Below are 14,955 nucleotides of genomic sequence, written 5' to 3'. Positions count from 1 at the left end.
GAGCGAACCCGGTATGTGTTCGCTCACCTCCCGATCTACTGAGCCGACCTGTGACAGTCTCATTGTCACAGGTCGGCTAGAACTATGAGGTGAGTGGAAATCACTCATCTCATAGTTCTCCTTTAAGTTTAATTTCTCCAGTACATAGATTTGCATCCCTGTGGGGAAAATCATTCTAGTCCTAGATACCCTAGGATAGTGATCATCCATCCCTAGAAAATGTACATTTTCATAATACATCAATCTAAATGTTGCATCCAATCAGAGTTTAGTAGATTCTACTAGTAGTATAAAAAAAAAAAAGCTTGCCAGCTCATTACCAGTTTTAAGAGCCAGCTTATCTAAAGCAAAAGATCTACAAAGGGGGAGCTGCATATATATAGGATGCATTGTAAATGTCACTGCACATATTTTTGTTTTTCTTTAAAAAGGTAGATGTGCTATTCTAATTTGCCACTTCTAGACTTGGTCAACGCCTTATATTCTCTAAGTTTTATCTCATGGTGTTGTTAAGTCATTAATCTTATTTATTAATTACAGGTCGTTGTATAGCACCAACAGTTTACATAACACTTTACATACTGCACATTCACATCAGTCCGCATCCTCAAAGAGCTTACAATCTAAGGTCCTTATCTCACATATGTAGCCCCCTCGGCTTAAGCGGAGTGGCTCTTTACATTTAGTGTTGCTGAAACTGTAATAAGTCTGGCTGATTTGTAGTTTGTAATCATTTATTAATTCCTAGGTGTTCTGCATTTGTCTGCACCTGCCTGCGGTGGGGTGTGACTCTGCCACAGAGTGTGGCAGTCAATGGGAGAACATTGGGCGTGTCTATGTCTTTCCAGCAAATCACTAGGAGTTTCATGGCCAGTGGTGCATGCTGGGGAAGTGCATAAATACTCAGAAATTGCCATGTGCTTTGATCGGTCTGCCCCTGGGGTACCAGCCTGGAGGTAGGGTATACACAGTTGGAGAAGCTAACTAGGTCTGAAGTCTGCAGGAGGCCAGATGTGGACCCAGGTGGGGTCTGGAACTCTCTGGGATGGAGAACCAGAGGAGCTCTTTGTTTGCTGGAGGTGCCAAGATGGCATGGAACTCAGGAACAAGTATGTTGTCTCTCCCGGGCAAGGTCTAAAGAAGATCTCTTGTCCAGCTGTGGCTCTATTACACAGTGTCATCCTCTGCTCAGCTAAAGTATTCCTGCACTGTGGAAGATGGAAGGGACTGGTAAGTCTGGAGTCCATTTTATCAATGGATGTCTGTAGCCCTCTACCTTCTCTCCCAGATTGGTTGTTCTACTTAAAGTGACTGGCCCTCAATTTACTATTCACCTCCCATAACCCAGATAAGGATCCATCTCTGAGCGTGAAATGTCAGTCCTCCCTGCCTCTTGGGCTCTCCAGATGCCCTTGGGGGTCAGGGGAATGCTACACATGCATAGAAGGTCAATTTAGATAGAAACCAATTAACTTTCCAGTGTGTCTTTTGAGTTTGGGAGGAAACCCACAGAAGCACAGGGAGAACATGCAAACTCCTTGCAGATTTTGTCCTGACTGGGATTTGAACCAGGGATCCCTCATGCTGCAACACAATGTGCTGCCCATATCTTGTGTTTATTTTAAGCTAGTTTAAGCTCGGTGTAAAAATCATCAGTATAGAAATGAACTTCAACAGTTCCAGCTCTATTATTGATTTTGTTAACCAGCATCCACATATTTAAACATCCTGAGAAACATGCTGAAGAGCCTTAGTCTCTATGCACAACTTGATCGTGTGAATACACAACATGTGCTGATTTAAGACATGGACATGACAATAGAGGAAGTCCTGTCATTAGGTTGAGGTCAATGTTTAAATACAGGAGAAGAGAGAGGTTAACAGTACCCAGAATGCATGCAGATAGGAGAACCATTACATAAGTATTTCACATACCTATTTACCAGCAGTGTGATCATATTTCATGCATTTTGTATTGAATAAAGAAACGCTTTTCTCCCCCTACCACCTTTCCTGCTGTTCCATTCTCTTCTGGGTCTTTGTATAAGATATGAAGAACACATTTTAAATTCTGTGCCAGTAACTCATAGCTTTCTGTTATATCTCAAGGCAGAAATTCACCCATGTGATAGACACTTGAAAACATTAGCTTATTGAAGTACTGTTCTACACATTCTATACTGCATATGTTAGCCACAGTATACCAAGCCAAAAAATTACATTTACCTTACAATTTTCTAAATACAATTCCATTGCAAGGTAAATTATTTCAAGCCAACGCAAATAGTTATATTAAGAATTCTAATATATTTAGATGTCTATGCAAAAGATTACAATTAAAAGCCATTTTTAACCCTTCAATATTTTGTACACAAAGGTTTTGGCTATACGTGCCCTTTAACATACTATTTGACTAGCTGTCATGCTTATCTAATGGTTTTATAACTTTCTAAATCACAGACCCAGAACAAGTATGTTGTGCTCTGACTTTACTGGTTGCAAGCTTGTTTCGAGTCAGTAAATCAGAATGTATTAAAGTCATAAACAGTCAGGCAACCAATATTTTTTAAAGAAGATCAACGGAGGCTAAAAACAGGAAATCTATATAAAGTGAAATTATTTCCCATTTTAGGGTCTGTGTAGAAGGGTTTTTGATTCCGTCAGAACATATCAAGAAGAATTGCAAAAGCTGCTTAAAGGAGCACTATGAGGTGAGTGATTTTCACTCATCCTCATAGTTTGAGCCGACATGTGACAATGAAACTGTCACACGTTGGCTCAATAGATCGGGAAGTGAGCGAACACATACCATCGCTCGCTCACTTCTCGATTCTGTCCCTGCAGAGAGCCGTGACTGTCACTCACGGCTCCCTGCAGGGATTCTCCCCTTCCCCGCTCCGATCCTCCAGCGCTGACTGGAGGAACGAACGGGGGAGGGGGCAGGTACAGCTGGCTCTGCCTCTGAATAGGCAGAGCCAGCTGCCAATCACGCAGCTGGGTGGATCTTGACATTAATGTTGGGATCCATCTCGGCTGCGGCGGTCTCAGTATACCGCGAGCTGTAGCTTGCGATATACTGAGCTTTGAATGACGGGGGGACGCTAGTTTATGTCCTCCCGTGACCCTGAGGATAACTATGGGGAAAAACACTTAGCCCATAGTTCTCCTTTAATGTGTTTAGAAGGAGGTCAAATGCAGGTCAGAAGGTGGACAACTGCAGGTCAAATGTAGCTGTCAATTAACTCTGAGAAACATCTAAAGCTCATCTCAGATGCCAGGGGAATGCAGCTAAAAACCACACAACATTTGCCCATCGACGCAAGCCCAAGTGTTCTGACACTTGGTCACAATTCTATTGTGATAAATACAATAGTATATTCACAGGTACAAATAGCACATGCTTGCATGCTACATTAAAGGAAATCCAAAAGCACCTGAATGCATTTAGGTATTTAGAACAAGCATTGTGTAATACGTAAAGAGGTTTTGTTATAAAGCTCAAAAGTATTTTGTTATTTAAAAAAACAAAACACTGCATATCCCTGCCTCTTCAGAGCTTCTGATCTTTTTTGTGTTTCCCAGTTATCCAGGTCATTTCCCACAATGCCTTTCACCACTTGTCACATGCAGTTTGATTCCAGAAAGTAGAGAGGTGGGTGGGAATATGGGCAGGACATTAAGGAGGAGGTGTGAAGCTGTGAGGGAGTTGTGAAAAAAGCATAGCACTAGTTTCTAAGCACAGTGCTTCTGTATGTGTGACTACAATGGGAGATATTAGGAAGGCAAAATTAAATGTGGACAAAGGCATACAAGAAATGTATGTGAATGTGTTTCTCAGTATCTATTCAAATGTATTTATGGGGACCAAATGGACATAGAAATTTAAAGATACAGGGCGAGCAATGTTAAAATGGCAAGCTGAAGCAAAATATGAGATTTTTGTTTTATGACTTTAATTACACATATCTTACAGTATAAATACAGTAAACACTGTTTATGAAGCAAAGTCATAAACCACCAATGTTTTAGTAAAACGGGATTATTATTATTATTTATATAGCACCAACAGTTTGGGCAGAGCTTTACAAAATTCAATATATTAGCAAACTTGGACATACCTTTGCAGTGCATTTGTGCTGTGGGTGATTTATAGAATCCACATAGTGGTGCCGCATACACCGGTCTGGATCTGACTCAGTGAGGAAAGCGCTGCTCTTTTTACTGTCTGCACTAATTACTAATGTTCCCAGGGAGATTGCAGAAATCCAGACAAACAGGACATAGTTTCCCATTGTTCTCCAAAGTCTTTCCAGCATGTAACAAAATAAGGACCTTAAAGAAACAAGACCCAGAAGCCCAATCCACGTGCTATGTACACATTAAAGGCAAATGCTTGCATTATCTTTCAAGTTGCCATTGGTCCTGATGCTTTGATTGAGTTATGAAATTGTAATCCATTGCTTCACCTGTGACAAAGTATAAAAAATGATTAGTTCCCGTCTACCATACATGTTTTTGCTATAATCACCTTAAAGCATATCTAAACCTGGAAACAAAATGTTGATATATTGCAGCTTAATGGTTCTTAGATGGGTGGCCTCATTAGTTTTCTTTTTCTTATCCTCTGTCCAGCCTGGCTGTTACACCGATCCCCGCAGCCTCTTCGACCACGTTCTCCAGCAGTTTGAGGACCTGTAATGTTGTTACGTCTAATACAGGTCCAATAGACGTGAGGTTGCTGAGGGACATACCACGGCCGGAGAGGATGGGGAGAGAGGTGAGCCGTCATTGGCGCAGGACCGAGAATCAGGTCAGTATTTCTTCTACTTTATTTTTCCTCCTAGACCAAAATGAGCTCTTAACCCTTGCAGTGTGTGGGTATCCCTACTGCAATGGCTAATCTGGAAAAAAACTGGAGTTCTTCTTTAATATACACTTTTAAGAAAAGAAAGACTTATTCTCTTGAGGGCCAGTGCACACCTTGGCGTTCCGTGATCACGCGGCAATCGTGCACAATACCCCGCGGATTGCCACAGGGTCACAGAGTTGCCCATCATGGACGATCGGGCTGTGGTACCATTATTTACTAATGGCACCACAGTCGCACCGTGTGAATCGAGCAGTTTTCCGCCGCAATTCCGCCCGTGCATATGAACACAATTGCATCTAAAACAGCCACACGTCGTGTATCGCAAAACAACGGCACATGTACCTTTTCTCAGCGATTGCCGCTCGGATGTACCCCATTGAAACCAATGGGGCCGCGCTGTAATTGCTATCTGCAATTGTGCACGACCGTGTGATCCTGGGATGCGCATCTCGAATCGCTCAGGTCTGCACCTTCCATCACCCAATAATGTGCAAGCAAAAACACCTTTTTAAAAAAAAAAAAAATTCCTTGCATGGGATTGGCCATTCTTTGTAAAGTGACAAATTTGGATCGATCTGAATCCAAAAAAACTGAAAATTTGGATCGTTCTGAACCAAAAACAAAACACATTTTTTGAGCCTTTATTTTGAATTAGTATTTATATAGCGCCAATAATTTACGTAGCGCTTTACATAGTGCACATTCACATCAGTCCCTACCCTCATGGAGCTTACAATGTAAGGTCCCTATCTCACATTCATACATATGAGGGCCAATTTAGACAGGAGCCAATTAACCTACCAGCATGTCTTTGGAGTGTGGGAGGAAACCAGAGTGCTCGCATGAAACCCACACAAGCACAGGGAGAACAAGCAAACTCCTTGTAGATAGTGACCTGGCCTTTACCTGTCCATCAAATGCTAGAAGAAAACCCTTTAACTTACAAGAGTTTACAAGAGTTCATATGATGTATTACATTCCCATATATTATCACAGGCATGTCTCTTTGGAATAAAACCAACTTGATCTTTATCAATAACAAATTACTAAAAGGTATTCATTCTGGATTCAGAAGAAGAAAGCCTAAGTTTAATAAGGAAATTGGATGGAAACTTTTTAATGTGTGCTTATCTTTATCTTGTTTTGGAACCATTGTAATATGTGCCAGTAAGGAATGTGGATTTGAAATATCATATATTTGGGCAAAGTTTGGGCTTAAATCGTCCACAAATGTCTTTTAATATGTCACACAAAATCCATCAGATCTTGGCTCTTTGGAATTCTTTAAGAAATTGATTGCAGATTGTATTTCCGTTATGGAATATCTGATTAACAATTAGTTAGAATTCCTCTGCTTTATTCATATGACATTTTTGAGGGTCAGACCAAACTGTTAGATTTTGTTTTTATACAACTTCAGCAGCTGAAAGTAGTCCCTGCTTTATCATATGCCCAGTTAAATTTATTTATTACAGGTATTTATATATGCGCTGACCATTTACGCAGCAATTTACATACAGAACATTCACATCAGTCCCTGCCATCAAGCAGCTTAAATGAGAACTATGGGGTCAGTGTTTTTCCCCATAGTTCCCCTTAGGGTAACGGGAGGACACAAACTAGCGTCTTCCCGTTACCCTAAGCTCAGTATACCGCGAGCTACAGCTCGCGGTATACTGAGACGCCGCACATGGATCGGATACCGACGTAGATGACGGGATCCGCCCAGCTGCGTGAGTGACAGCTGGCTCTGCCTACCTAGAGGCAGAGCCAGCTGTACCCGCCCCCTCCCCCGTCCGTTCCGCCAGTCAGCGCTGGCAGATCGGAGCGGGGAGAGGGGAATCCAGCCCCTCCCCCTGTCACGGCAGAGAGCCGTGACAGGATCGAGAGGTGAGGGAACCCGGTATGTGTTCCCTCACCTCCCGATCTACTGAGCCGACCTGTGACAGTCTCATTGTCACAGGTCGGCTTAGAACTATGAGGTGAGTGGAAATCACTCATCTCATAGTTCTCCTTTAAGGTCTAAGGTCCTTATTACACACGCATGCAAAGCCAATTTAGACAGAAGCCAATTAACTGCCCAGCATATCTGTGGAGTCTCGGAGGAAATCAGTGTACCCTTGAAAAAACCCACACAAGCACAAGGAGAACATGCAAACTCCTTGCAGATAGTGTCTTGACCAGGATTCGAGCGAGGCTCTTCCACTTTACAGGCCCTACAGTATGGATTTGAGATCAGTGGTATTATAGCTATTTAAAATGAACCAGTCAAAGCCATGAATAGGCCTGAGATCCGCTAGCCAAAGTTGTAGCCCTTTAAAAAAAAGTCCTTAATGCCTCCTTACATATGTTCTTTATATATTTGTCTTCTTATAATAAGTCATATATTAGCAAAGCAAACAAGAAGCAGCAGAGGACTAGTATAATAATAAATATAGCATGAGTGAATATTATAATCTTAATTATAACAAATATAATAACAATCACCGATATAAACAGTAGTAAAAAGGTTAGGAGTAGCAGCTACAGTAGAAGAAGCAGAAGTAGTTACTGCATACTGCAAGTCTTTTATTAAAAAATTACTCTGCTCTCCTTGGGAAATAACTGGAACACATGGGACACCAGCATTAGAACAGAATTCCTGGGTGGCACTGAATAACACTTAATAAACAGTACTGCTGTACAGTCTTTTCAGCCAAGAACAATACCAGCGCCAACTTTAACTTAAAATCAGGCCAGTTCTGTTTAACTTAAACAAAGCTGCTATTTGTTTGAAAAATTCTGAATTAAAATACAAGATTGTGCATACAACTGTGCATACAACTGTGCAAAGCTTTAAACTCAAACACATCAATTTTAACACTAAACTGCTTGTAAGGCATATTAATATTTCTCGTACTCTCCCCCATATGCTTTGCTAGCTCATGAACTGCTTTTTATTAGCACTTGGCTAAATACAGATTTAAAATATGAGAACAATATGGGTGTGTATATGAATGAAAGAAGCACTAACAGAAAACTCTAGGTCAAACCAGCCCAGGAAAAAAAAATGCAATAATATGTGATCTTTGCCCGTTGGCGCTTCCTCACTACTGATGTGTTAACAAGCCATATTATAATAAGAAACACATGAATTAAAAAGCTGACATTGCCAAGGCATTGAAACATTAATTGTACATATCCAAAACAAACAAAGCATAATTAAATGCAGAAATAGTCATATACTGTATTGTACTACCATTATTGTACTACCATTACAGCATCAGCATATCCCTAAGCTATAAATTGCAAGCATGTATTGAGAGTAATATAGGAAATGCAAAACAGCAAAGGAATTAATTAATCTCATCTTAAATAGACATACAAAGAAATCTGGTGATAGTTGAACATTACAAAACTAACAAATCACCTAAAGATATCTTGGGTAGAGACCGGTATACTTTCATTCTATGCACATGGATGATTTCCTTGAGTGCAACAGAGGTTCCTGGAACCAGTTCTATCTAGGTGGAAAAACAGTCTAGTTTTTCCACCAAGGTCCATTGTTTTGGGCTGCAATCCGATGTCACTCATAGCCATCATTATTGTTGCCTAATCCTGCCAAAATCAGATCTCTGAGCACCCTAGACTATACATAGCCATATCCTATATCATACCTACAAACTTTGGAGATGAGAAAGAGGGACACTTTCTAGCTCAATGTATTTAAGGCAATGGACACACACCCTGCCATGCCCCCAGTTATGTGGCCCATAAGGGAATTTATGTACCAAAAATAATAGGTCCCATCATTACTTTTCCTTTGTACAGGCTTTATAAAATATAGGATGAAGGTTTAAACCCCTCAAGGACAAAGGCCTTTTTTTCATTTTTTGTTTACATGATATAATCCACATTTTAGGCCTGCAAATTACTTAAAACCCCCAAACATTATATATTTTCTGAAAGCCAAGAAGACCCTCTAGAATAAAATGGTGGCAGTTGCAAATTTTTATGTTGCACGACATTAGCGCAACTTATTATCAAACCCAAACATTTAGTGGAAAATGCACTTAAGTTAAATTTAGTGTCCCAAAACACTATATAAAACTATCCTTTTTTTGGGTAAAATATAAAAGATGAGGTTACAACGAGTAAATAGATACCCAACATGCCCAGGTTAAAAATTGTGTGTGTCCATGAAACTGCGACAAATTTCAGTACCCCAAAAACTCCATACATGACGCTTTAAAAGCCGATACAGATCATCAGTTTAGAGATACTGTACGTGTAAATATTGGCCCTAGAATTATTGCTCTCACTCCAGCGTGCGCGCTGATACCCAACATGTGAAGCGCAATCGTTGTTTATTTTTACATTTAATTTATTTAATCTTATTTTTTAAACTGTTTTTTTTAAAACTTTACTTTAATTGCTGTCACATAGGGGGACTTACAAGCCCCACCATGTGATAGTATAATGGCAATGACAGGTACTCTTTAAGGTGATGCTGGGGGTCCAAAGACCCCTAGTATCACCTTTACACTCTAAATAAGCTATTGAAGTGCAGATCGCACTTCAATAGCTTATAGCTGGGCTTCAGGAGCCCAGCGCTGACATCGATGGGACCGGAAGTGATGCAATACACACCGCTTCTGGTCCCATAGTAAAGGGCGGGGATCAGTGCACGGATGTTCACCGCTCTCCTCCCCAGCTTCCAGCCAACACCCGTGAACCCGGTCCCTGGCCCGTAGGAGGGGCAACGGAGCCCGGGAAACAAGGTGTGGGTGTCGGGCGGTGGGGGCGGCACGGCTTTGGGATTGTAGAAGCGATGTGGTGGCAGCTGAGCCGCCAGAATCGCTTCTACTGTAAATCCGGTTGCTGGCTTGACAAAACGGAACAGGCTCTCTGTGGCTGAAAGCCATCGGGAGTCTGTGTAACCCCTTACGACTTCATGACGGGATTATCCCGTCATAGGTCATGAGGAGATTAAATAGTACATTTTCAGAGATATCTTTACATCAGAAGATATCTTTACAACCAAAAAGAGGGACAACTGAGGAGGAAAGTGGAACAGAAGGATTTGGTTCCATATAATGGACAGTCCCTCCATATGAGGGATGGCTGGGAAGTGTGTCCAACATATGTGAAAAGCTATGTGTACAGAAGCTACTCTTGAAACAGTAGCAAAAAAAGAACAATTTTACACAGCTTTTCTGTTGTTAACAAATATTTAAGTTAAAGTTACTAAGCAATTTCCCATGATGCTACTGATACATCAGGCATTTACGGTCATGAACATCTCTAGCTGTCCAGAAGATTATATTCTTTATGTAGATATTTAAAATATGACTTACTAAGAATTGAGGTGTTTATAACATATTATGAATATGTGTTTATTTGTATGATGAGTGCTATTTGCGACTTTATTAGTTTTATTTGTGTCTATGTTATATGCAATAATAAATACAGTATATATCATGAATTTAACCTTTAAACCTTCATCGCTTAAAGAGTAAAGTGTCAGTAATGAAATGTATACTTGATTTCTTGGCATATTTATTCTTCTTACCTTTTAGGTGTCTGTTTTACAGTTTTATAAAAAAAATAAACAAACATATAGAGTAAATGTTACTTACTTGAAGTAACACTAAACTCAGGTGTTACATTTCTAAAAATGCAACCTTAACTATTAACAAAAATGTATCTTATTTGTGTATCACTCGGTACAGAGGTACCTTAACTATTAACAAAAATGTATCTTATTTGTGTATCACTCGGCTGTAGATTACATCTCTGAATTGGTGCTGACACTGTCCTTAGTTCTGGAAGGTGGCTACATTTGTTCCCCATGGTCCCTGTGTGTAGCCACTGCTTCAAGCTCACTCCTGTGATAGACTATAATTTCAATACAAATTTGTAACAAACGTGAGATTGCAGTCCATCCAAGGAGCAAGCTTGGAGTGGAGGCTACTCATAGGGGCCGAACAGCAGTGAGTGAATAGCCGAATGCCGGGCGGCATTTGGCTCTGCTATTTTGCTCGGCTATTTTGCTTGGTACCTCCAAGGAACAGAGCAGAATAGAAAATACATGAAAAGAATGAAAAAAAAATTAAATTTATTTTAAAAATAGGAAAATGTTAAAAAATAAATACAAATATTTTAAAAGAAAAAATAAATAAAATAAAAAATTTTTAAACGCTGCACGCCGACCCGACCGCATGCGACAGACTCCCGCCACATAATGAATCATCTGATAGATGCCGGCAAAAGAAAAACAATTGGGCGGAGCTAGCGGTGACAGCGCCCAACTGTTTCCTATTGGCCGGGACACCTGCCAGAATCTTCTAGCAGGTCCTGACCAATGAACAACAAGTGGGCGGAGCCAGCCAGATCCAACCAGTTGTTATTGTTTAATGACAGATCAGCGTCCCCAGATCATTTGGGGACACTGATCTGTCATTCCAACTGGGCGGAGCCAGCCATAAGATCAGCGGTTCAGCTGAGCCGCTCGGCTGCCTTCGGCTGCTGTACGGGCTATTGTGAATAGCCCGTTCAGCAGCCCTTCGGTTCGACTGTACCAAAGGGCAGAGGCGGCCAAAGAGAGCCGAAGCATCAGCCGAAGCTACGACTGGATCCTTCGGCTCTTTACTGAATAACCCCCCCACTGTATTCCTGTCCAGACGCATTACAACCAATGTTAAAACGCAGAGTTATAAATATATAGCTTCCTCACCTTTTGTTATCAAGTTTACTAGGAAAAACAATTCTCACACTTGCGCTGATGTAAGATGTGTCAATACAAATTAAGTAGACGTAGAACAAGCGCTACTATACTTACCCAATATGCATATTAGATTGGTACAGTATTTTCAACCTACTGCCACATGTGCATTCTGGCATTCTGAATGTGCCATGTAGGGTAGTACTACTATACCAAACTAGGTATGCCATAATGGAGCAGTATGGAAAATGTCACACAATGCACTTCACATATGTGTCTATATTTCAGAGGGACAGCTGCAATGAATGTCTGGAATCCCAACCCTTATATGCATTTGCTCCTCTATCATGTGTTGCTTAGGCAGACTTTTTCTAGCATGTTCTACAGAGTCCCTATGGAACACCAACATGAGCTGCAACACTGAACAATGAACATGTAAAAATACAACACATAGCTTGAAACAAATAGTAGGAATACCCTGTTTGCAAAACCTTACCTTTTTTAGCATAGCAGCATTTTACCAGTCAAGAGAGGCCAGATACAAAATTAAATTCAATAAATACACCACCTGGGTCTACTACATACATTGCAAGAAACTCAATTTTAGATTTCACATGCTGCTGTTCTGGAAATATTATTGCAAATCCTTTGGGCTACATTTCACAAGAGGTTCTGCAGGTAGAATTAAGTTAGTGCACAGTTTCTCAATCAGTGTAGCAAACCAACTAAAAGTCTGTCTCTCTCAGCAATGACAAATCTACCATAAATTGGAGCTGTCTCTCTTGAACCTCCAGAAAGTTTAGATACTGTGTAACAAGATGATGAGTAATGCTTTTTCAAAGCTTATATTAAGCAACAAAGAGTAACTTCAGAAATGGTACATACTGTATGTTTATTTAATCTATTCCTATGTCGTGTCTTATTCAACAAACAGTGAAAGTAGTAAAGTGCTAAGTTCAAAGTGCAGTAAACACACAGCAACCAATCATAACTGACTTTACTTAAACCAAGCCAGTATAAAATGGATTCTGACTGTATCACTGTACTATACTTAGTACTTAAATGAGTCTATGAATAAACAATTCACAGAGCCATTCACTCTGCGAATCTCTGTGCACGTTTGTGGATAGAAGCACAAATTTATTTTCTTAGTATATTTTCTTTTTAGGTGGAATGTAATGTAATACTGCATTATGGCAACTAGATGAAGCTGAGAAATATAAGAAATAAGTAATTATTGCCTATGCTCTTCAGCTCCAACTAGTGACCATAATGAAGGAATACCAGCTGACACTACAATGTCTTGCTGACAAACAAATCCAGCGATGTTCATCCAAAGCACTCACACTGCAAAATAGATGATCCCCAACCAACTGCTGTAAATCAACAAGCCAGCAGGGGATTCTGGGTGACATAATTGACCAAATATTGTCATGACCATATTTGGTCAGTGACATCACCCAGGATCCCAAGCTGGTTTGTTCACTTACAGCAGCCAGCCGCGGAGTCAGGGCAAGAGTGCTACTACCGCAAAATGACAGATCCTTGCTACATGTTAACAAACAAACAGTTAATCAACATGGGGACAAGATGCCTTTCAAGGGGGGGGAGGCTTGGGCCCCCTCCCAATCCTTGCAAGATACCCAATGTTAAAATGATGTGTGCTCGCTGCACTCCTTTTCCTGGCCACCCAGGCCTCACATTTTTTTGTGCTTCTATAGTGTGTAAATGTATTTACCGTATTTTTCCGTCTATAAGACGCCCCCAACTTTTCTTACCCAAAATTCAGAAATCAATATTTTAAATGATATAATTCATCACACTTACCTCTGAGTCAATCACGTTATGCTCCGACATAACAGCTCTGGCACTGGCTACACGCTCTCCCCAGCAGCAGCTGACGTCAGGTACAAAAGATTTATGATCGGATTACAAAGACAAGATAACAGTTTTCCTCCAATCATACATCTTTTGTGCCTGGCATCAGCTGTTGCTGGGGAGAGTGGATTGCAGAGGCAAGATAACAGTATTCTTCCACTCTCCCCAGCAACAGCTAACGTCAGGTACAAAAGATTTATGATTGGAGGAAGACTTGTCTTGTCTCTGCAATCCGAAGTTTCACTCGTGAGACTAGTTTGCAGTAGTATCTGCACTTTCGGCAGTTTCACAACCGCGGTTCTCGGCGGTTGCGAAATATATGTTTTGTTTTGTGAAGATAGTGTTCATCTGATCATACACTGCCAGAATCCAAAGCATTTCTTGATTAATTCAAAAAGGATTTAAAAAGCTGCCAAAGAGTTGGAATGTTGGCTTCACACCCTGACCTGGGCTTCACTTCAAAACAACATTTGTGAGTCCCTCACATGTTCTTTTCTGAAGCTTTGGTAGATTTGTCAAACAACTATGTATATATACAGGTAAATCATTCATAAAACTGGAATGCTGCAGTTAAATATGGGACTTGGGTATATTGGCAAAATTGTATTTTATTGACTGAAATTAATTTACTGTATATGTGGCAATGTTGATTAATTTTATTGTTACAATGGTATTATTTATTTAAGATGTTAGGAACAGGTTGATAGCGATCTACTCATTGACAACAGCAATATGTTGGGTAGATCGCCAACCTTTCGTTCAGAAGTGGTCACTATTTTCAGACATCAGATCAGGGCAGGACCAGGCATTGGAGAGCTGAGGGAAATCCTAGGCTCCTCCTTGGCTTTGACATGTCATTTGACATAGTCATAGGGTGACCTAAAAGGAATGTCCTCACTTTGCTGGGCGCCATTGCATCTGAGGTCTGGTAAGTAAATATTATGGGGGGTGGGAATTTGTGCTTTGGGCAATTTTAACACAGGGAAGTACAACCCCAATTCCAAAAAAGTTGGGACACTGTAAAAACTACATAAAAACAGAATGCATTGATTTGCAAATCACATAAACCCATATTTTATTCACAATAGAAAATAGAAAACATATCAAATTTTTAAACTGAGAAAATGTACCATTATAAAAAAAAAGGTAATTTTGAAATTGATGGCAGCAACACTTCTCAAAAAAGCTGGGACAGGGCAACAAACACCGTGCCATACTTGTTACTAACAAGGAAGAGCTAGCATTTTACAACTAATTAGGCTAATTGGCAACAGATTATTAACATGATTGGGTATAAAACGAGTATCTTAAGGTGCCCATACACTGCTCGATTCTCGTACGAGAATCGGGCGAAATCCCGCAATCGTACGAGAATCGAGCAGTGTGAACTAAGACGTGCGACCATTTCTACTGTACGGTCGCACGTCTTTTGTCGAGCCAACATGTTCGAAAACCCGCCGATTCTCGGCGGGGTTCTAACCTGCTCGCCCGATAGCTGCGGGAC

The 14,955-nt window shown here is 40.5% G+C and overlaps 1 protein-coding gene across 1 annotated transcript in view; it reads right to left on the bottom strand.

Moving 5' to 3' along the window:
• NDP (NDP, norrin cystine knot growth factor) overlaps positions 1-14,955 on the bottom strand; it is a 99,183-nt gene that overhangs the window by 33,569 nt on the left and 50,659 nt on the right. The window contains exon 3 of the mRNA XM_018565796.1: positions 4,119-4,466. Within this exon, the coding sequence (XP_018421298.1) occupies positions 4,119-4,316 (198 nt within the window). The 5' untranslated portion in view covers positions 4,317-4,466. The remainder of the gene's footprint in view (positions 1-4,118; positions 4,467-14,955) is intronic.

Source organism: Nanorana parkeri, unplaced genomic scaffold (genome assembly GCF_000935625.1).
Source record: "Nanorana parkeri isolate BGI_ZX_2015 unplaced genomic scaffold, ASM93562v1 scaffold888, whole genome shotgun sequence".
Classification (NCBI taxonomy): Eukaryota; Metazoa; Chordata; class Amphibia; order Anura; family Dicroglossidae; genus Nanorana; species Nanorana parkeri.
This window is presented reverse-complemented; position numbering and strand designations above follow the sequence as displayed.